This window comes from Balaenoptera ricei, chromosome 10, assembly GCF_028023285.1.
Source record: "Balaenoptera ricei isolate mBalRic1 chromosome 10, mBalRic1.hap2, whole genome shotgun sequence".
Lineage (NCBI taxonomy): Eukaryota > Metazoa > Chordata > Mammalia > Artiodactyla > Balaenopteridae > Balaenoptera > Balaenoptera ricei.
In genome coordinates, this window is record NC_082648.1 from 45,897,749 (window position 1) to 45,919,960 (window position 22,212).

General features: G+C 46.7%; 1 protein-coding gene across 1 annotated transcript; it reads left to right on the forward strand.

Annotated features, from left to right (window-relative positions):
• The first annotated feature begins 1,762 nt into the window (after nucleotides 1–1,762).
• Nucleotides 1,763–21,600, forward strand: COPZ1 (COPI coat complex subunit zeta 1). Its single transcript, XM_059936072.1, has 9 exons — nucleotides 1,763–1,844; nucleotides 13,115–13,183; nucleotides 14,474–14,555; nucleotides 15,188–15,279; nucleotides 16,476–16,531; nucleotides 17,832–17,909; nucleotides 18,066–18,117; nucleotides 19,338–19,376; nucleotides 20,192–21,600. The coding sequence occupies exons 1-9, from the start codon at nucleotides 1,827–1,829 to the stop codon at nucleotides 20,237–20,239; spliced, it is 534 nt and encodes a 177-aa protein (XP_059792055.1). The 5' UTR covers nucleotides 1,763–1,826; the 3' UTR covers nucleotides 20,240–21,600.
• The last annotated feature ends 612 nt before the right edge of the window (nucleotides 21,601–22,212 follow it).

The following is a 22,212-nucleotide window of genomic DNA, read 5'->3' on the forward strand; positions in this document are numbered from 1 at the left end:
ACTAATGTCTCCTATCCAGCCAGTTGTCTTCCCTCCACAGCACAGTTACTCAAGAGGCTGGAGAGCTAAGAATCAGCCATCTTCTGGAACAATGTCTGACTGTTAAAATTTATCAGTTACTCCACAAAGAAAGAGGAGCCAACCCCCTCCCCCAAACCAACCACATCACATATTTTTCCTCCTCGTGGTCCCTATAGAACATCTGGTATAGGGTACTTCAGGTAGGACTGGGATACAGGGAGGCTGTAACACAGATCAGAGGAGTGGATTGTGGGTAAGAACATGGTTTTAGAACCAGACCTCCTATGCCCAAATGTATAGCTGTCAATTAATAGTTGTATGGCCTAAGTAAATTATTTAACTGCTCTGAGCTCCACTTTTCTCATCTGTAAAATGGGAGTAATAACCATCTACTTCATAAGTTTTTAAAAAAATATATTAAATAATGTATTCAAAGATTTAGCATGTGCCTGGTACATAGAAAGTGGTCAATAAATGTTAGTATTATCATTAAACTGCCAAGCCAAGGACTATCTTGTGATTCCAGGCACAATGCTAAATGTTTGAATGACTCCTCATGGGAATAGATAAAGGATATACCCTTGCTTCTTCCAGATTTGGGGCTTGTCACCTGGGACTTTACCAGAAAATCATATATCTTCTTTCATAGCATATGTTAGCTCTGTAGTTTGTTTTGTATTGTTCTATACTTTTCTCTTAGGCACTCTGACTCTGCTCTGAAATTATTAGAAAAACTTCTGGGTTTGGATGCTCTTCTTGGAGAGTTCCTAAAGACATAATTTTTAGAGATGGAAGAAAAAAAAACCCCACAAAAACCTTTGGAGGACAGTATAATGCAATAGAAGGTGTCCCTGACCTAAGTGGGGGTCAGGGACCAAGGAACTGAGGGGTGGGGGAAAGCTAAACTTCATCAAAATTCTTCCCTATTGTGAAATCTCTGCATTCAGTAAACTTCTCTTTTCTCATTTTGCAACGGTTTGTCCCTACTGGAAAACCGCAGACCTTGTTCCCTATACCCTTCCTTATCCTGGACTCTTTATCCCTTTGTCCTTCCTACTCTCCCCTCTCTAGTCTCCAAAGCTCTAACATCCCGTTTCACGTCCGGCCAAAGAAAATCTGCTTTTAGAAACTCCCTGGGTCAAGCAAAGTCTAGGACTCCACCTCGGGAAGATTGTTACTGTTAGCAATCAACCTCTAGAGGCCTTGGTTTATCTAAATAACACGCTGGGCATCTTGTGCCTTTACTCTATGGCTGTGCAGACTTTTTGCGAATATGCTGGAGGGATCTGAGCGAGTCTGAAGGAAGAGCTAGCAGTGTTTCCCAAAGCAACCGTGGACATCAGGGACTTAATGGAGGCTCCGGATGGGGATTAGGGTAGGATTCTGTCGAGAGCTGCCTGTGTTAAGGGCTAAAGAGACACAGCGCTCCCTAAAGGGAGTGCGAATTAAAGTTGCTAAATCCCGCCGACGATATCATGTGCCCTCAGCCCTGCCAATTGAAAATTAATAATCGCTTCCTCTATTCCCCATGGAAACAACCCCGCCCCACTGACCCTCCCGCCCCATTCATTAGTGAGGCTTTGTGGTTTTATTGAGTGTTTAAACTGACAATCAAATATCTGCGCCTTCTGGCTGGACACCTTGCTTCCGCTAAGTAAGCTAGTACACTGATTGGTCAATGAAGTAATAGCTGACACCTGGGAGTCCAATAACCCTCATTCTGGGCGGGATCTAATGAGGACTTAGGGCCAATCAGCGGCGGCGTTGTCTCTGCGGCTCCACGTCGGCACCAGCTGCGGGGCAAGATGGAGGCGCTGATTTTGGTAGGAGCTGGAGGGGCGGCCGAGATGCTGCGATGTCCAGAGGGGCCGGGAGTCGGGGTTCAGCCTGAGTGGGAGGGGGTAGAAAGGGGAGTTCCGGGTAATCCTCGGGGTCCGAACGTTCTGCCGGTCCCTGGAATAGGCCTGTGGCCTAGTGCAGGAGCTAAAGCCTCGGTTTAGAGTAGGAAGCTCTGCCGGGGAGAGGGCAGAGTCAGTGGAAAGTTGAAGGGAGCACATGGAGCCGTTAGGACACATAGGATCATGAGCGTACTGGATTGGGGTCCTTAAGATTCCCTCTGATTATGATCATTGTGGATGATATCCTGATTTGAGTTTCCCCAAAACTCCAAACTCGCCTCAAATTGTCAGAATAGAGTGCAGGTGTTTGTCATCATAGGCTCCTCCTGATAGTTGTCACAGTGTGACTCTCCGTTGATAATTCCCCGTCATATTCCTTCAAAAAAAGCTATTTTCTTCTTCGGCTTCCTGCTATGTAGATTTGTCATCATGAGGAATCAGTATTCCATCAGAGTTCTGGAATACCTGATAGAGTCAGCATGGATTGTGGAATATTTTTCCTTATTCTGGACTCGTTATTCTGTTCTCCTTTTCTCTCTTCATTTAAACTTTGGGAATTCTTATTGTAGGATCTGGGATGCCAACTATTCCTCTGGTTATGTAAAACTTTTGGTGGCTAAAGGGCACCTTTTCGCTCCCCTGTCCATATGATCCTTTTCGCTTGTTCAAAAAAATAAAATACTATTACCCCTTCTTTAGAACTGAACCAGAGCGTTTCTCTCAAAAAAGCGCCCCCCCCCCTTTCAATTTGGGGATTTTAACGTATATATATGTGGGTGTAGGGATTTAGCTCCCAGCTCCTTCCTTAATTGAGTTGAACTCTAGGCCTTTTTTTTTTTCCTTCAGCTCTTCACATGTACACATCCAGATCCTCATCAGGTAAAAGAGAATAACAGGTTTCAATTCCCCTCTTTCAAAATGGCAAAGATAGGGATAATTCCTTCCCATCATATGGATTGTTTAAGTCTAGGTAGAAAGCTTTAAAATCTGATTAAAGACATTTTCTGTACCAAGCAGTTAACCAGTATTCTTTTTTTTTTTTTTTTGCACATGAATATTTATAGCAGCTTTATCACAATAGCTAAACAGTGGAAACAACTCAAATGTCCATCTCCTTGCGAATGGATAAACAAAATGTGACATATCCATACAATGGAATACAATTTGGCAATAAAAAGAAATAAAGCACTGATAACACGCTACAAAATGGATAACCTTGAAAACATATGCTAAGTGAAAGAAGCCATTTACAAAAGACCTCATAGTATATGATTTCATTTATATCCAATGTCTAGAATAGGCAAATGTGTAGAGACAGAAAACAGATTAGTAATTGCCTAGTGCTAGTGGGAGGAGAAGAGTGATGGGGAGTGATTGCTAGTGGGTGTGGGGTTTCCTTGGGGTGATAAAAATGTTCTAAACTTAGATTATAGTGAGAGTTTCATAACTTTATGAATATACTAAATACAGTTGAATTGTACACTTTAAATGAGTAAATGGTATGTGAATTATATCTTTTTTTTAATTTTTGAATTTTATTTGATTTATTTTTTTATACAGCAGGTTATTAGTTATTTATTTCATACATATTAGTGTATATATGTCAATCCCAATCTCCCAATTCATCCCCCCACCCCCCAGCCCCCCTCCCCTGCCATTAACCAGTATTCTTAACCAGTTAACAGACTGGGATAAATTCTAGGGAATTAGTTTCTTTGGAAGTTTAAGAAATTTTTAGACTGCCCCCTAGATCTGTTTAGAAGGGAGCCTGCCTAGAGGTAAAGGAGTGAGGGTGATATTACTTGAGGAGCCCTTTTAACAAGGGATTTGTGTGTAGTGCTGAACTGAGGGAGTTACATGTGAAAGTCTCTCTCTCTCACATTTTCTCTTACCTCAATTCTTGTCTCTGCTTCCTCAGCGAAGTCTGTTTCAACCTGCTTCTTCCTTATATCCATTTTAATCTATACCTAAGATGCTGCATTCACAGATCCTTGCTGACCTGGTCAGGTACCTCTGAAGTTTGCTCTAGAAACCTTACTGATTCTTTGTCATGAAGAACCTGTTTGATGGGGTAAGGGGAAACGAAGGTTTAGGGCAAAGGGCTTCCTCAAGGAAGCACGATCAAGACTAGGATTAGTTTTTTTTGTTTTTTTTTTTTTTTTTTTAGGATTAGTTTTTGACTCCTAATCCTCCCAGACCAAGTGTCTCTCTGATGTTATCTCATCATGGGCTTTCCACATCTTCAATATGCCAAATTGTACTTTCAACTGTCAGTTATATAAAGCTTTTGTTGGGGACAAAGTACCAATAGGTATCAGTTCTTGTGCTGGTCACCAGAGTTCTTAGGATATTAAATTAGTATTTTCCTTCCTCTGTGTCAGCCCTTCCCAACATTTGTGTGTGTGTGTGTGTGTGTGTGTGTGTGTGTGCTGTTTACTATTTTCAATATATTTTGGGCCCCCAATTAAGAATTTATGTACCTTTCTCACCATTCCAGCCCTTCTCAACTGGAGTTCCAGGGGAGAATTAAGCCCTAATGCCCTAAGGTGTCATTGTATGTAATGGATCAGCTTCTCTGTTTACACAGTGACACTAGTTTTGTACTATCCTTGGGAGAAGTGACAAAATAGTATTTAAATAATTTTCAGTATTCAGTGGTTCAGATGAGGAACCGTGGTTGAGAATCAGGTGGTATTTCCTAAATTTTTATTTCTCTTCTCACTACCCTCACATACTGGCCCACGAAATTTAGCTCCGTCTGGTTCAGAATCACCCTTCCGTACTGTTCCTTTTTATCTCATCCGCTCTGTGTACTCAGCGGCATCCCCTAATTCTTAGGTCACCATCTTTGTTATGAAAAGTATAAGGAATTCCCTGGATTTTACCTTAGCTCTCTGCTGAGCTAAAGAGTTTACTGTGCCTGGATAGTATTTAACAAACCACTCCTTAGAGAGGGCAGGTACCTTCCAAAGTTCCTTTAGGCTTCCTCCTCTCACATTTCTGTTTCCTGGTTTGGCTGGCCCTCTGGGGAAACCTGATCAAAGCATATTCTTGTCTCCTCACCTCTACAAGACACATAGCCATAGGATATTTAGAAGAAGGGAAGAGTAAGCTAGAGGGGGGCAAGAAGAACCATCATTTGAAATTTGATCTGATTATGGGAATTTCTAAATACCAATAGGTTCCCTTCATTTAGGTACTTTACAGTGGGTGAGTTTCTTGAATTAAGTAATCCAGCCCTACCTTTCAAGCAGATTTGTCTGATCTTTCTCAGGTCTCTTTTCATCTCCTTCCATTCCCAGTGCTTGATAATAATGCCCCCAGCCCGCATCTTTGGACTCAGCTTCCTCTTTCCTGCTGTCTTCTGCTGGTTCTCTCTTAGTTGTGAATAGAGAGGGATCTCTGCAGGTCACCATTCTCCATTAATCACTTATGGAATCTTAAAGATAATGACTTATCCCCTTCCTCCTTCCCCTCTTTACCCTTTTTTCCTCAAAACTGAATTACTCTAGCAGTCTAGATCCTTAAATCTTTCCTCACAGGTTTCATTTTTCCTAATCCTCTCTGGATTCACTTTCTGAGTGCTTTTCCAGTGCTTTTTGGACTAGACTTCTTAATTTTATTCTTACTCTCCCCTTAATAAATTTCTATCCTAAAACAATGACCAGATCCTGAATTCTAAGCCTCATTCAAAAATCAGGGCATCCAGAGTGCACAAGAGTATGTGTATATATGGAGGAAGAAACTATGCAGAATACATCAGTGACTCTTAAAGGTTGATATTACTCTGTGGCCTTTGCTTCCTGAATCATCTTAATGGGGCTTTTGTTAAATTCTCTTGGCACTAACAGTAGAGGTACTTGGCCTAAATGCCCCCTCCCCCTGCTCTGGGCAAAGGTATCAATTACATTAAGCCCCCAAAGCACTCCCATCTCGTTCCTGGCAGTCCCCTGTGCCCCTCTCCCAGCTGCGTCCTTGCCGGTGCCTGGCCCGTCCATTTCGTTAGGAGAAGCAATCTCCTCGTTCCTGCACTGTGGAGATATATTTCTCAGCTAGGGCACGAGCAGTGCCAGCACTGCCCCCGGTGAGGTCCCTGGCAACCATAAAAATTTTTATTGTGATTATGTTGGTGTCGGGGTGTCCATCTGGGTTATTGCACACCTAGTTTAATTGATTGAAGTTTAATTTATTGACACTTCAAATTAAATGATCAGAATAAACTGTGCTGTTACTCTGGCCGGCTTGTTTTAATGGTTGATTGCTGGAAGCAGACCTCAGCTTGAACTAAAACCCCTAAAGAGCAATTGACGCTGCTTCTAACTCTCCCCATGTCTTGCCCTCCAAGAAGACCTCGTTATAGATTTCCGACGTATTTATATATATTTTTTCCCTCTCCTTCACAGTGGTGGGAAAGAGTTGGTCCCCGGCAAGGTATAAATTATATCAGAGGTCTGGGGGAGCTGTCACATGGTCAAAAGAGGAGGAGGGGGCCTCCATGTGAAGAAAGCCAGACCCTTGAGAAGCCAGGTCTTCCCTGGGAGGCAGAGGATGAATGCAATTATCCAGATATTTGAGGGAGCCTAGTGGCAGATTTAGGGTCTTTTTCAGCTAGATACTTGCTACTGTTTTTTACTTTACTCCATCAACGTGACTTGGTTAGAGTCAGGATACTGACAAGAAAACTAGTTATGGAAAGGGGAGGTAGAGAAGCAAATAAAGGATGGAACAGGGGTAAAGAATTAGTGCCTACCTACCCACTTATGCTAGAGTAACTAGGAAGATGGAAGGCAGAGTGCCCATGGGCAGCTGATGAAGCTGGATTAGGAGGTTGGGTCCATGCACATTATAAGAGATCTGTACTGGCAAGGGCCTTCTCACATTCTGCCTCTGCTGATTCTGCACAGAATAGGCTTTCCCTCAGATCAGATTATTAGAGGAGTTCTCCTATCCTTAGATTCCCTAGCCTGTGTCACCTCTTCTGGTGTTTGACTACCCTCACCTCTTCAGGAAGTCTTTCCTGTTGTGTAACCTAAGTCTTACATGCTGCAGATGAAGCCTACATCTCCTTTTTTGGATTTTTAATATTCCCATTATTAAGGCAGATATCCCCATCCACAGCCAGTTGGCCTGGACAGCTCTGTCTACCAATTTTCTCCAACTCCTTTTCTACTATTTGTGTAGTGTTTAGAGGGAGGCTGAAACTAGGGGAGAGGATAGCAGTTCTGTCTCGGGGGTTGATTTGGGGGAGCAAGTAGACTGAAAGATGAACATAGAGGCTGTCAATTCAGTCTTTCAGAGACTACCTTTTCGTTTTCAGAAGCAGATGGAGGGTGGGGTGGGGAGTAAATTATGATACAAATCATGACCAAGGACTCATCAGAAATAGATCTAGCCCCATTTGATTTTTCCCTTTGCTGCATGATATTTCAATGAGAGCCCTTGGGTTATCAAACTGGGCAGGCAGGAAGTTCTCATGTTGCTCTCAGGCCTCAGGTGTGGAGTACTGTGATTTCTGCTTGTTCAGTTCATCTCTTCCCAGCAGTGCTCCTCGCTTTGTCCCTCATTTCTGTAATTCTTTCATTTCCAGAATAGTTGAAGAATTAGGGACTGTGTGACCCCCCTGGGCAAAAAATTCTCTAGCAGACAAGCTTCTGGAATTTTAAGAAAGGACCTGAGACTTTGCATTCCTGAAGAGCTTGGGGCCTGGTTATCTTTGTCCTGCCTGTCTCACGGCAGTGAAATTTAATACTGGAAGCTGGAGGGATGTGGTGCTGAGCTTAGCTCCCCCTGCTGGCTGTGTTAGTTTTCTCAATCATTTATTAATTTATGAAGGCCACACACATATTTATTGAAGTCATTATTCGGTGCCTGGCAGAGGAGAGGGGGTGATTTACAAAAGTATCACTCATTTCCCCCTTTTTTCCTCCCCTCCCTGCACCGTCTTTTTGTCTTCAGAGAGAATCTCATTTAATTCTAAACCTAGGTCTATGAACTCCTTGAAATCATAAAAATTTGTGAATGTGTATTTTTCTGGTAACAAGGTCCATAGATTTCGTCAGCTTATCAAAGGGGGTCTGCTGTAACTCAGCAAAGTTATTAACCTTAACTGATCTAGCTCAGGCCTCTCATTTCACTGATGAGAAAGCTGAGTCCCAGAGAAAGGTAGAACTTGAGTTAATGGCTGATGCAAACTATAATAAAGGATTTTAGGAGTTTAGAGACATTTTTTCCTGTAGTGGCAGACTTCTGGTGACCGTGCTTTCATGGTTTGTATCTGTCAGATAGGAAGATTCTTTCTAGGTGGCTCTTTCTGCCAACAGTTCTTCCTTCCTAAGACTTGTGTTCAGTTTCCTCTTAATAACCAATATTTGGTCTCAGGTCAGATGGGTAATGTTCCGTGGTACCTTGGCTCCTATTCTTTCCTGAGCTGTGCTGCCTGAATCTAAGCAAACCCCTGGGGAGTATGTGAAAACTGCCCTTCTCTGGCAAAACCTTTGCTAATTCTTCTTTTCTTTTCATCTGAAGTCCCCAGGCTTGTGGCTGGCAAATTGGAGCCCTCAATCCCAGAGGAGCTTTTCATTTTAAAGAAATTGGCACAGAATCAGGGAGCAAAATACCTGCTTAGCCATGTGGAGCTGGGAGTGGTATCTAGAAATTTCTCCTAGTTTTTACTGTCTTGGTTTTACTTTATAAATAGGGTTGAGGGAAGAGCATCTTGTTTCTAGTTGATGGAGACCCATTGCCAAGCCAGGGTACTACTTTTTGGCATGGCCATAAAGATTTCTTTACAAGTGGGGAATGAAGAACTTTCTAGGAATCTCAACCAGATTCTTACTTGTGTCCTTTCAGCTTTGTGGATAGCATCCTCTAACTCCACAAAGACTTCTTGGCTCCCTCCCTCCTCCTCCATCCCCCACAAAGGATCAAATAAAATAATTAGTCATAGGCCTCAAATATCCTGTCTACCTGCTCCAAACACTACCCTAGTCCTCTTCTGGTGGCGTATCATGATGTTACCCCAGAGTGTCCTCTTACTATATACATTGTGGATAGACTTAATTCAGTGCTTTTTCAGGGCCCATCTCTCCTAGTTTGACTTACAAGACACACAAATAGAGAGCTTTTCTCCAGAGCTGCCTTTTTAATATTTCTGCTAATGACTATAGTGCTGAGGAAGCTGCAGGTCATCCGAAGGCCCACAGGGGGCAGCACGAGGAACGACTCTTCCCTTCTAGTCCTCTGTGTGCTGGGGTAGGGTAGGGGATAATGGGAGATGGTGATGTTTTTCACCAGGCTTCAGAAGCCCCTGATTGAGATAAAAGACTTGTTTGCAGCAGGCTCGTTGCTTGTTCGGTGTTGTTTCAGCTCTCCTGAGGAGTCCAGTCTAGTTTTCTTGATAATAAAAATGGACATGAAAATCTATCTGAGCCACCCACCATCCCCAAAACCAATCTGCCTGCACATCATTTCCAGGCACCATTAGCATTTGAGGTGAAGTTCTGTTATACACTCAGGCTGTGGCTCTCTGAAAGTCAGTGCATCACAGAACTTTGTCTCGAAAGCTTTCTAGCAGCTACCCATTTGGGAATGGGAGGGAAGAATAGACCTTTAAAATCCTTTGAACATGGCCCTGAGCTTGTAGTGTCTTTCTCAGTAATCAGCATTTAATGTGTTACAAGGTCAAGCCTAGTCCATTGTCCAGGAAGCCCATTTCTCAAGAGCTGGGAGTTATTTATAAACTTGCCCTTTGCAAAAAACTTAAAATGAAATTACATTATCAGTAATGGCTTCTGGGCCCTTTAAACTGGCTGGTTTTATGATATGAGAGGAGCTCCAGGCCCTCCCCACTCCTGAGAGGTAAAGGCCCCAGGCTGAAGTGGAACCAGCTGCAGTCAGGAGGTGGCAGGAGAAGTAAAGGAGAAGCTGCCAGTTCTGGCTGTAGCAGAGTGGAGAATTAAAGCAGCATTTAAGCTCTTGCCTAAGTTCTCAGCTTTATTTAGTGTGGTCATTTCTTTGGAAGTTTAAAATGACCAGCCTTTTCTCTAGTGCCATCGTACCCTTTTCATACTTAGGGTCCCTTCTGGTCTTCTCCTTGCCTGCCTTTGCCTGTATTTTATCCTTCCCAGGAAGATCCATGTTTCTATTTTGGGGGTTTCCTTGATTGCGTCTTCTAGGAAGCCAGTGAAAAGAGCCAGGAGCAGGACCCAGGAATCTGTCTCTCTCTTTGCCGGCTGTTTTAGGCACTCTCTCACCCTGTTGGCCACAGAGGACTGTCTGACTGTCCTAGTTGGCTGGTGGCCATAAGGGTTTTTTTTTTTGTTTTTTGTTTTTTGAATTTTTTGGCTGTGTTGGGTCTTAGTTGCTGCGCACTGGCTTTCTCTAGCTGTGGTGAGCAGGGGCTACTCTTCATTGCGGTGCGTGGGCTTCTCATTGCGGTGGCTTCTCTTGTTGCGGAGCACGGGCTCTAGGCACACGGGCTTCTGCAATTGTGGCACACGGGCTCAGTAGTTCTGGCTCGCGGGCTCTGGAGCACAGGCTCAGTAGTTGTGGCGCACAGGCTTATTAGTTGCTCCGCGGCATGTGGGATCTTCCTGGACCAGGGATCGAACCCATGTCCCCTGCATTGGCAGGCGGATTCTTAACCACTGCACCACCAGGGAAGTCCTGCCATCAGGGTTTTTCTTTGCTTTGGGATCCCATTCTTTCTAGAGATGCCAGACTTTGTGGCTGCAGGCACGAGTTACCTGCGCCAGATCAATGCCCGGTTTCAACCATTGGGAAACTCTCTAAGGTTGCTGTGAATGCGGATAGAGAAACAGAGCCAAAGATTTCCAGGGAAAATGTTGTGGGAAAAATGATTTCTTCTAAATTTCCTTCCTTACGGACTTCTTTTCCTCTATTAAGAAAACTCATTCCCATGACTGTCTCCCTGTTGGTGAATCGAGGATCCAAGTTGCTATAGAACTGAGCCTGCTTTATGGGAAGATCTTTCTGTGGGGAATTAGGAGTTAGGAAAGCTGCTTTATTTGTGACTTTTTAGATGAGACTCTAGAGGAGGTCCTTCTGCTAGACAGAGTCCCTTAGTTTGAGAGAGTGTTCCGGAGAGTAATGTGTATAGCATGGGCATCTTTAAGGAATGTCTGTCAGAGGAGGATGACTTGGTGGTAGTAATATCACCCAAAATGACCACACCAAAAAATCTACCTGTACGTGGATGTCTAATTATAAGAGAATCCCCTAGATGCTTACTGCAGCAATAAATTTCTACTTTACTCTCAAACTTCATTTATTCTCATAATCATTCAATAAATATTGAGAGTTTAGTATATGTCAGGCATTGTTCTGGACACTTGTAATAAATCAGTGAAAGAAACAAAAATTTCTGTCCTCAAGAATCCAAGTGGGGAAAGCTTACATTCTTTATCACCCTGTTCTCAAAAGACTGGGTTCCCTTTACTCTCTTTTTTTTTTTTTTTTTTTTTAAATAAGGTTTAATTTATTTATTTATGGCTGTGTTGGGTCTTTGTTTCTGTGCGAGGGCTTTCTCTAGTTGTGGCAAGTGGGGGCCACTCTTCATCACGGTGCGCGGGCCTCTCACTATCGCAGCCTCTCTTGTTGCGAAGCACAGGCTCCAGACGCGCAGGCTCAGTAATTGTGGCTCACGAGCCCAGTTGCTCCGCGGCATGTGGGATCTTCCCAGACCAGGGCTCAAACCCGTGTCCCCTGCATTGGCAGGCAGACTCTCAACCACTGCGCCACCAGGGAAGCCCTACTCTCATTCTTAACTCCTTGAGCTAAGGTTGGTTCTTTGCATGGAACCATAAACCCCCTGGAGCCTTATGGGATAGTTTACCTTTGTAGAGGCTGTAGATCCTTGGCAGTGAATCTTTCCTCATCACCTTTGGGTCTTTGTTAAACATATGCTCGGAGAATATGTTTGGCCCTGTGAAGGCTGTGGGTTTCCTAAGTAGGGCCAGGAAACGGAGGTAGCAAAGCAACAGCCTTGTCTCAAAGCACGGGAGAAGGATATCCACGGTAAGTAACGCTGATTAGAAAGTCAAGGAATGTGAGCCTGCAGACACCTTCCGTACACATCCCATGGCCTCCCTTCCTTTCCTCTTCTTCCTTTCCTGTTAGCTGGTTCCCTGGAAGTTGCAGGAGTGGAGGAGCTTTTGCAAAGTGATATGCTTAGAGTTTTAGTGTAACTGTTAAGGCTGAGACTCTGATTTCTTTTTCTTTTGTTTTCTTTTTCTTTTTCTTTTGTTTTTTTTTTTGTGGCTATGCCATGCAGCATGCAGAGTCTTAGTTCCCCGACCAGGGATCAAACCCGTGCCCCCTGCAGTGGAAGCGTGGAGTCTTAGTCACTGGACCGCCAGGGAAGCCCCTGATTTCTTTGGGAGCCAGTTTCCTCAAAGGTTGCTTTTTGGTAGTGAAAGAACACTCCACTCCTGCTCCTTGTCTCCAGGCTCCAGAGTGTTTCTTAGACGGAGCCTCTTCTTAACTGCTTCTTAACTACCACAAATTCAGATTGCTTTTTGTCTTGGCAAGTTAAGTGGTGGTCGTCAGGGTATAGTAGAGGAGTTGAGATCCTAGGGGAAGTCTTGGAAGATGGATGTCTCACTGGGCTGCATTCAGAACTGGTGTGTCTGTGTGTGAGTATGTGCGTGCATGCGTGCTTGTTTCCATCTGCTCAGTATGTGGGTGGTTTAGGGAAGCCTTTCTTTATGCCTCTGCATTGCTACTGCATCGGGACTGCAGGAACTTCCAAGTACACTAGGGCAGTCCACGCTATTTTCAGAGAGCCTGGTGCAGTGCCTGTTAATTAATCTGGTTACATTCCACATTCCATACCCACCTGTGCGTGGGAGACCAGGGAGGGAGAGTAATTTGGAAACTAACTGTAGCATAATATTTGGAAATAAGAAATATTAAGCCCTCTGTGAGTCTGGCTCATAGAAATTGTTTCTCTGGTGCTGCTTTGGGTCCTTTGTTGAAATGTCCCCTCCCTCAATTCAGTTCATTTACCACTTGGTCATTCTCAGTGGGAAATGTCAAAATCTAACCAAGTTGGGATAGGGGACCTACAGAGGCACCTCTGTATCCCCTTGCAGCCCCAGTGGGACCAGGGGAAGGTATCTGGTTTGCTAATGGTGGCAAGAGCCTTCAGGACTGAAGGTATGTTCATATCTCTTCAGGAACCCTCCCTGTATACTGTCAAAGCCATCCTGATTCTGGACAATGATGGAGATCGACTTTTTGCCAAGGTGAGATTCCCTTTCAGATTAGTTTAGGAGCAAAGACAGACTTTTTCTGAGCTTTGGATCTTGGGACTGGCCCTATTAACTCATATTCATCCACACATAATTTTGAGAATTCTTCCATCTACCTCTGACTACTCCAGATAAAACCTAAACTGCTCCTGTCTCTTAGTTGCCCTGCTTCCCTACTTGCCATCCTTAGACTTTGTCATCAACATCAGAACAGGAAAAAGCTTTGGAACCTTGGTTTCTGAACAAAGCAATGTCTAGATGTGAGAAGCAGCCTGCCTATGCCCATCACTCCTGTCCCTTTCTCTTCTACCTCATCATCCTGCCTGGGTTTTTCCAGGGAATTCTCTTGCAGCTCCAGGGTTCCAGTCCTAGGTCTCCATTCACCACCAAGCTTGTTACCTCCTGAGTTCCCCAGTGGGATGTTTCTAACTTTGGATCTATTGAAAGAGAGGAGAAAGGACACCCCTCTCCTCTCCCTCCATATTCTCCCCCTTCTGGAGAAATTTTTTCCGTCCCTGGTGGATTAACTCTGGGCGAGCATAGCATAAATCAGTCAGCAGGTAGAGATTAGTTTAGAATTCACCAGCTGTTCCTCCCTGTAATTGGATGTAACTATGCAGGACACCTTTTGAAACAGCTATCCAGTTACTAAATGCCAGGCCTGTTATAGGTCTTCAGCTGACTGCAGCGGATTAGCCCCTGAAGAGCAGAGCGATTTAGCAGCCTGCATCGCCACCCCCTTGCCGGGGAGAGCTTGGGAGTGGGCTCCACAGTGTGGTAGCTTGCCTCCCGCTTCTTCCAGTTTGCTGGAAAGGAAGCTAAGATACAGGAGATCAGAGAGCACAGGCGGGGCTTGCCCTTCTGTAGAGGAGGTGTTTGCAGCCCTTCCCCATTCCTCAGCCCTGCATAGTGAGGGCCTGGTGCCTTTCGTGTTCTCTAGCAGTGCGCCCTGACCTGGGGTGGCGCCTGGGAATGGCCTCAGGGTTGCTGCCCTAGAATGCAGACGGGGCAGAGCCTCATCACAGGGCTTCTAGGCCTCTTGCCCTTCCAGTCTGAGAACTGTGAGGCGGGGTGGCTTGTAGCAGGGTCCTGAGAAACCTCGTTTTGTATCCGATTACTCACTGCCCATTCCCTGCCTCTGTAGTTCTCCCTTCTTCGTGTCAGTATTTCTCCCTCACCCCACGCCTTGAAGGAGAGAAATCCAAGATCCAGGGCAAAACAGTCACTAGTCATTCTGGGCTCCCAGCTCTAATGACCCAACTCATCTCCTTTCCCTCTGACCAGTACTATGACGACACCTACCCCAGTGTCAAGGAGCAAAAGGCCTTTGAGAAGAACATTTTCAACAAGACCCACCGGACTGACAGTAGGTCGTCTTCCTTTCACTACTCCCTGCAGTGGGAGAGCCACAGCGGGAAGGGGGTGGCGGCGGGGGGGCGGCAGAGAAAGGGCAAAATGACTCTGCCTCCTTCTTCTCTTTCTTCCTCCTCCCCTCATATAATAAACTCTTCAGAAATGTAATGGAGAGGTGAGTGTACCTCACGCGGGAATACCGTGCTAGAAGGTTGGCTGTTAGCTACCTGTCTAGTCCCCGGATTTATGAGCCTCACTTGACAAATTTAACTGCAGCTCTGCTTATTGTACCGCATCCATTAGGGCAGGTAAATGGAAGTCTGTAAAGGTGACCGCTCTGCATTTTCACCTCCGAAGGATTGACTAGTATCCTGTCTCGTATACAAGGAGGGAAAGAAGGCTACTGGTGGCTGGGGGGCAGGAGCAGTTACAGGAGAAGATACTTAGACTCCCCCAAGTTTACACTTGCCGCCCTCTGCTACCACCCGAAAAGAAAAAGCAGGTCCACTTCAGTCTTTGGGGGTCATTAAGACCTGCCTCACCTCAGCCCCACACAGCTGGATACCAGGAGTTCATGGTAACTCCCTCTTTCCTACTTCTTTGTCTCAGGCCACCCACCGTTTCCACCTTTGTTCCCCCGCACAGGTGAAATTGCCCTCTTGGAAGGCCTGACAGTGGTATACAAAAGCAGCATCGATCTCTATTTCTATGTGATCGGCAGCTCCTATGAAAATGAGGTGAGGAGCCCCACCCCTCTTTGCTGTCTCTGCTGTCCCCTCCTGAACCACCGGCAGGACCTCGTGACTGGTTCTGGGCCCTAGGACTGCCACGTCCCTGTGTCCCTCTGGCGTCTGGCTGGCTAACGAAGTTGTCGGAGATCCCTGTCAGCCTCACAGGCACGGCCGAGCAACTGAATCAACCTAGAATGGAAGCTTTCCCAGATTTCTGTGTCCGTGTAGGACACACCATCTATGTTTTGATACATACTAATGTGTAATACCAATGGCCTTCCCTGGATGGTGTTTTTAAGATGGATTTCTGAGGTGTGGTCAGGGTTCAGGGGATGCTTGCTCCTGCTGTGCAGGGTCCACACCTGACTGAGTTCGGGTCACTTAGGCAACATTGTGGGTCACGTCGAAGCCATACCTTCTGAGTGGCTCTCTGAAGACTGTGGGTGTAGTCCTAACCTGCTTCCTAAACTCAGGAAAAGCTATTTACCTTAGGTCACAACTTCTAGGAGAGTAGGTAGGTAAAAATAAGCCCCTACATAATTTGAGGCAAAAGTCAAAGTTTGAGAGAACCAACTCTTCCTGAGTTCTTATTGCTGCAAGTGCTTTGTAGAATACATTGTTATTTAAACCTTACAGCACTTCTATGAGTTTTGGGCATTAGTGCCCTTGTTTTATAGGTGAGGAAACTAAACCTTGAGGAACCATATGAAATTACTTATATTTGACCACTGTCGGACTACAAAAGTGGCAGTTTCATGTGGTTCAAACTGATAACTTTCCCAGGGTCACACATCTAGAAATGGCTCGGCTGGGATTTAAGCCCAGATCTGTCTGACTCCAAAGTCCATTCTCTTTTGACAACAGTCTGACCTCAGCTATTGCTTGGTTAATGATTTTTCTACCGAAGACATAGGGTAACACATATACAGTTGGTAAAGACGTGAAGAAGACTGTGACAGGAAAGTTCTGTTTGAACAGTCTGGTCAAAGAGAGACCTAAAATCATGGGGTCATGAAGCAGAATTTATTTCTGTGGGGAGCCACGGGTCCTCTTCCTGTTTTACTTTCACTTCCACCTTATGCTGTTGGTCCTTTGTGAAAGCCTGTGTCTTTTGATGCTTAATGATTTAGAGGGCTTTGTCTTCAGGTAGCAGCTTTCAGGGCCTTGAACCTTATCCTTCTGCTTCTTCTGTCTCCAAACAGCTGATGCTCATGGCTGTTCTGAATTGCCTCTTCGACTCATTGAGCCAGATGCTGAGGTGAGCAGGCCATTCTTGACATCTGTTTGCGAGGGACAGTCACTGTTCTTCAGGTCCAGGGATTTGTGGGGGATGAGCAGAGGCTCTGGGGAGTTGATTTACCTGGAGAAGTCGGGCTTATTATTTCAGAGTAATTTGCACTGATGGGGCGGACTGGATGGGAGAGTGTGTTACTCCTGTGGAGTAGTTCTCCTGAGAAAAGGGACCGGGAGGGAGCAGAATCTTTGCCTCTGTGTCTGCTCTCGCATCCCCCAGTGGCTCTGTCAGAGTTCCAAGCACCCTCAAGGTGCTTTCCCGGGCTTCATTCTTTACATTCATGGTAGAGAAAGGGCAAGCATTGGGAAATGTCCCAGATGCAACAGCAGCACCCTGGGAATGGAGGCAGCACTCACAATTTTTCACGTCCGGCCCTTAGTTTTTCCTTCTAGAGCGCAGGAAGAATGTGCCTTTTACCCTCTCCTCCCCGTCCACCTCCCCGCCAGCCCTCTGTTCCCCATGCAGATGGGCAATAGAAGAGATACAAGATACTTTTCCTGAAAACACCCAGGGCTCCCAAGTGAAGCCAGTACAGACAGCCATCCGGACAGAGCAGAATCAGCAGGTGCTCTCAGCCCCGCAGAATCAGCGGGGTGAACGGCTCAGATTTCCTCAGGAAGGGGATGATTTATTTCTTAGCCAGGTGATTGAATAGACTTCATTTCGGTAATCTAGTGAAAGAGTCAGACTGACGGATGTGACTGGCCATATGCACCAACCACCAGACCTGAGGCTGGTGGATGCCGGGCCCTGGCAGTTCCCAGCCCCCTAGCTGGGCTTCTTTTCAAGGCCTGAGCAGAGCTGGGGGAGCTGGTGGTGGGAGCAGAGAGAAGCTTGGAAGCCTTGTCAGAGCTTGAGTGCAAACAGAGTTTGCACTCAGCCCCTCCTCACCTCCCGCCACCTCCAGATTGAGTTTTAGCTCTGTGTGCTCCCTCTTTTCCACCCACTGATGTCAGTGCTCATGAGCAATGTTGTGAGCAGCAGCGTGGCAGGTAGGAAAGAAACAATAGCTCTGGAAATCAGCCCTTGACTAGTCAGAAGTTGACTGTGTGTGTATTTTGAATCTCCTTCCTGGCATCCCTGGTCGTTACTCAGCAAATAAGAGTAGGAAGGGGGTTAGAATGGGTTAGCCAGAAAGTGCTTATTTACTTCTTTGTGTGGTTCGTGGAGACATATATTGGTCTAGTTTAGGCTCCCCAGCTCAGACAATGTCCTAGGATCCCTTTCACACTCAGGTGGGTTTTCTCTTCTCTCGGGGACTCAGGAAAAATGTAGAAAAGCGAGCTCTGCTGGAGAACATGGAGGGGCTCTTCTTGGCTGTGGATGAAATTGTAGACGGAGGGTGAGTGCTCGGACCTCCCTGGACCTCCCTGGATCTGGGGTGAGGGGTGGGGCCACTGCCCCTGTCCGAAGGCAAGGGGGCCGAGTGACCAGTTTCCCCACAGTAAGTTGGTTCTTCAGGACAGAGTGAACAATGGTCTCTTCTTTGTCTTTTCAGGGTGATCCTGGAGAGCGATCCCCAGCAAGTGGTACACCGGGTGGCGTTAAGGGTAAGCAGAACTATCTCCCCTCTACATCTCCCATCTACTCACCCTCCAGGGCCAGACCTGCTAAATGATCTAAGGGTTGGGGCTTGTAAAATACGTACTTGTAGAATACTGTCTCCTTCCCTTTCAAATTCTCATTGTCTCAAAGAAGGGAAGCAGGAGGAATATATTTCTGCCCCTCACCTGGTACCTAGCATCTCATACAGTCTGCACAGAGTGGACATTTAATACATACTTATTAAATCAAAGATGAAATAAAGGGAACTTTAATATTGATGGTTCTGAAATGATAAAGGAATTTGAGGTTGGCTTCTTCTTCCTGTGGGGATGAATCCCAATTATCTGAGGCAGAGGAATGTCTTCCTTGTCTTTTAAAGTCTTTTAGGACTGAGAACAGTACCTCTCCATCAGGAAGTACTTATTTGCCAGAACCTCTGTCCTCTTTGGTGCTAGTGATAGCAGAAAGAGGCCTCTGAGTTAACCAGAGAAAGCTCCAAGTCTGCTGGGTGCAGAGAGAGCCTGCCAGCAAATTGTAGGGGTGCAGAGATGCCTGAGCAGAGCCAGTCTCTCCATTCACAGAATGTCCCGGCTCTGACCTCCACAGAGTGAAGGCTGACAGTGCCGGGTAATGGGAAATCTTCTCCCTTAACTGCCGTGGGCTCCATTTGCATAGTTTAATCTTCTCCTCTAACATATGTCTCTATGTGGCAAGAGAGAAGGTCCCCCCCCACCCCACGCCTTCACCAGCTCCCTCCTTCCCCTTCTCAGGCTGCTGTTGCAGCAGTTTATTTCTTCAAATTAACATGCTGTCGTTACCCATCAGGCCTTGCGGGATCCATTAAACTACCCTGGGCTCCCCCTTATCCTCTCCCTAGCGATACTGATATTCGGGGAAGGTCTTCTCTGACTAGGGAATCTGGTCTCCCATCCTCAAGTTGAGGATCAGATAACCTGCTGATAACCTGGAATGGAATAAATCTTTTAAGAAGTCCTCCTGCCTTAAAACAGAAGATGGATGAAATGACCCTTTTTTGCTCAGCAGTCCCTCTGGCCAAGTAAAACTGTGGCTGTACTAACTAGTCCCTAGGAGGGACTGAGAAGGTTAGGCCATGTGCCCTTTGCTTCAGTTTAAAGGACCACCTCTTCCTTCTCCATTGTCCCACCTCAGTCAGGTCTTACTCCAGCTTTCTTCCACGCTGAATGCTTGTCTCTCTGTGCCGTAGGGAGAAGATGTCCCCCTTACGGAGCAGACCGTGTCTCAGGTATGACTGTCTTCCTTCGTCCTCTCCAGATGGACTGGGTCACTAAAGAGGCTAGCATAGTATTCCACCCCAACCCACCAAGCCTGAATTCAGGAGACTAGAGACTGAAGACACATCTTCTTGGGCTCCCTCCTAGTCCAGAAAACGGGCTCATATAGCCCGCCGCTCCCTACCCCGCTCCAACTCCTATCCCAGTTTCCTATGAGCAGTAGGCTGTCAGCCTTGCTCTGTACCCTTCAAACCCTCCCTGCCTGATGCCTCATTCAGTGATTTATTCCCCAGCAGAAGCTTGCCTTAAGCAGATGATCTGTGTGCGTGCACACACACACACTCTCTGTCTTTCTCTTATTATTCAAATGAGGGCTAAGCTGGAAATGCATATTCTAGAATTTGCAGGTTTTGCAGGTCGATCTTGCTACTTTGCAGAGAGATTGTCTACCTGATGCGGAGGGGGGCCAGGGAGGGATTCTGTTTTCTACCCACTTGGAGTTCTTACCAAGAAGTCCATCTGGATGTGGTAAAACTCTCCCCCCGCCACCCCGCTTTAACATATGTCCGGTAACCCCCAGTTTTTTTCTTTCCTCCCAGGTATACCTCTTCTCTCTTCATCCCCCCAGTGGACTTGAATTTTTTTGGAATTTCCCAAACTGATAGTCCTCTAGGGCCTTAGAGAGCTTCTTCCCATCCCTCTACCCTTGGGAATTTTCTATTTGCCAATCTTCTAAGGACAGGGATGGCAAGTGAGGGGAAGGAGAGACCCATCCCCCCACCCCCACCCCCCAGCAAGCCCCTCAATGCCACCCTTGTCCCTGCAGGTGCTGCAGTCAGCCAAAGAACAGATCAAGTGGTCACTCCTTCGGTGAAGACCCCACTGTTCCTGGCTCCTCACCCCCTCAAAAAATCCACATGTCTGCTGTGACTTCTCATCCAGCCCCCCAACTGATGCTCTCAGGGTCATCTCGGGGATAACAGGGATCCTTAAGTCTCCATCCTGTCTGTGGTTGCCCCCTCGCAAACCCGTATACGCCTCCCGTTCCTTCTCACTCTTTTTTGCAGTCCTGGGAGTAAAGCTGTCAGCAGATTTGGACACAGGGCAGGGGAAGCACCCTCTTCCTTAACTGGATTATGCTCCCGTGCTCTCCTATCCCCCATATTTTCTCCTCCACTTCTGTGCCCTTTGCTGCAGCTACACTTCAGATCAAAGCAGGAGAAAGAATGTGCTGAGTGTTTTCCTCCCTTTGCCTTTACCCTGCCTTCATCCCAACAGCCCATATGTCCAGCAAGGGGAGAGAGAGAGAATTCTTTTCTGTAGAAGGAGTGCGGGTGGGGAGAGGCATATGAAGTCTCAGCCACAGCCCTGCTTTCTGGCCTCGGTATTTTCTCCCATTCCTTCTTACTGCCCAGGCCTCCAGCCTTGGAAAAAAGATTGGGAACAGCTCATAGGCAGGGGACAGAGTGGAAGGAGCAGTGATTTAAATTTTATTGGAGAGGGCTTATAAAATTCCGTATTTCAGACACAGCTGCATTTTTTACCCTGATCCTGGCTTATAGCTTCCAAACTGCTGTGGTCTGTGAGTGTTCGTTGTGGGCGTGTCTGTCTCTCGGTCTGATACCTTAACTTTCCCCCTTCGCTACCCGTGCGAGCTCTGCCTGGCTTGCCCTGTCCGTGCTCTGGAGCCAAGCCAGTCCCTGATCTAAAACTCCATTCTAGTCTTGGGAAGAAGAGTTTCTGCTCAGAACTGGGGATGGGGTGGAATTTATGACTTGGGCCTCTGGGCTCTCTCAGTCCCCTTCTCTCTCCCACATGCACCTCACTCCTCTGCCTTGGGTCTGCGATCTCTGCTGCCTAACCCTGTCCTCTCTCTGCCTCAGCCTTACATCCGGGCGGTAGGTCTGGGCGCCTCCCTTCCCTAGGTCGCTGAGAGAGGTGCCTTTCTTCAGAAGACCTTTGGGATTTGGATTTCCCCAGGAAGACGGAGGATGGGACACCCACTGTTGGGTCATCTCTCCCCTTGACCCAAAACTTCCCACAAAAATGTCTCAAGAAACCTTCCTGAGACTTAGCGTTCTGCCCCCACCCACTAACTGCCAGTTCTGCAAGTGGGGCGGATAAGTGGGCATCCTGGAGGGGGCGTTTTTGTGTAAGAGATGTACGGAGTCAGGATGCTAGCCAGCTTCATATACTGCTCTGCGCAAAGAGGAATAAAACATTTCTTTTTCCAAACTGCCTTTGTGTGATGTTTCCATTCCTCTTCCTCTCTTCTTGGCAGCTGCTCCTATTCCTCTAAACACCCCCCCGACAACGCCCGCTCCCCCTCTTATAATATTTCTTCTCTCCCACCTCAGAGAATCCCCAGCATTCTGCCCCCCACCCCCCATCCCTAATTTACGGGGCTCTTTGCCTCCTTGGCATCTCCCCGGCCACTCGCCTGGAAATTGGCGCCAGGGGTGGGGTAGGGATGGTATTTTCTCAGTGGGAGTCCCAGGGAACTGAGTGCTACCCCACCACCCCCGAAGCCAGCTGCCTGCTCCCGCCTCAGCCATTAGTAACCTGGAGACGCGCACCTGCGTGGGGGCCGCCTGCAGCCCCGGCTCCCTCCCTGCACCTCCCTCTCCCGCTCCGAAATGGCGCTGAGCGGGTTATTTATCGGAGCCAGTGCTGCTCCAGAAGGTCAGGACAGTGATGTAAATAACCTCTCCTCGCCATTTCCCCGTCCCTCCAGAGCCTGCTCCCCTCCCCCTCCTCCACCTTTCTTCGCACAAATGAATGTGGCTGGGCTGGCGCAGAGCCTGGCCCTGCATCTTAATGGGGCGGTGAGCTCACAAGATGGATTTA

Coding starts and splice junctions, on each gene's coding strand:
- COPZ1 (XM_059936072.1), top strand. Junction 15,280..16,475: donor GCAGCTCCTATGAAAATGAG/GTGAGGAGCCCC, acceptor GTCTCCAAACAG/CTGATGCTCATGGCTGTTCT. Junction 17,910..18,065: donor GATGAAATTGTAGACGGAGG/GTGAGTGCTCGG, acceptor TTGTCTTTTCAG/GGTGATCCTGGAGAGCGATC.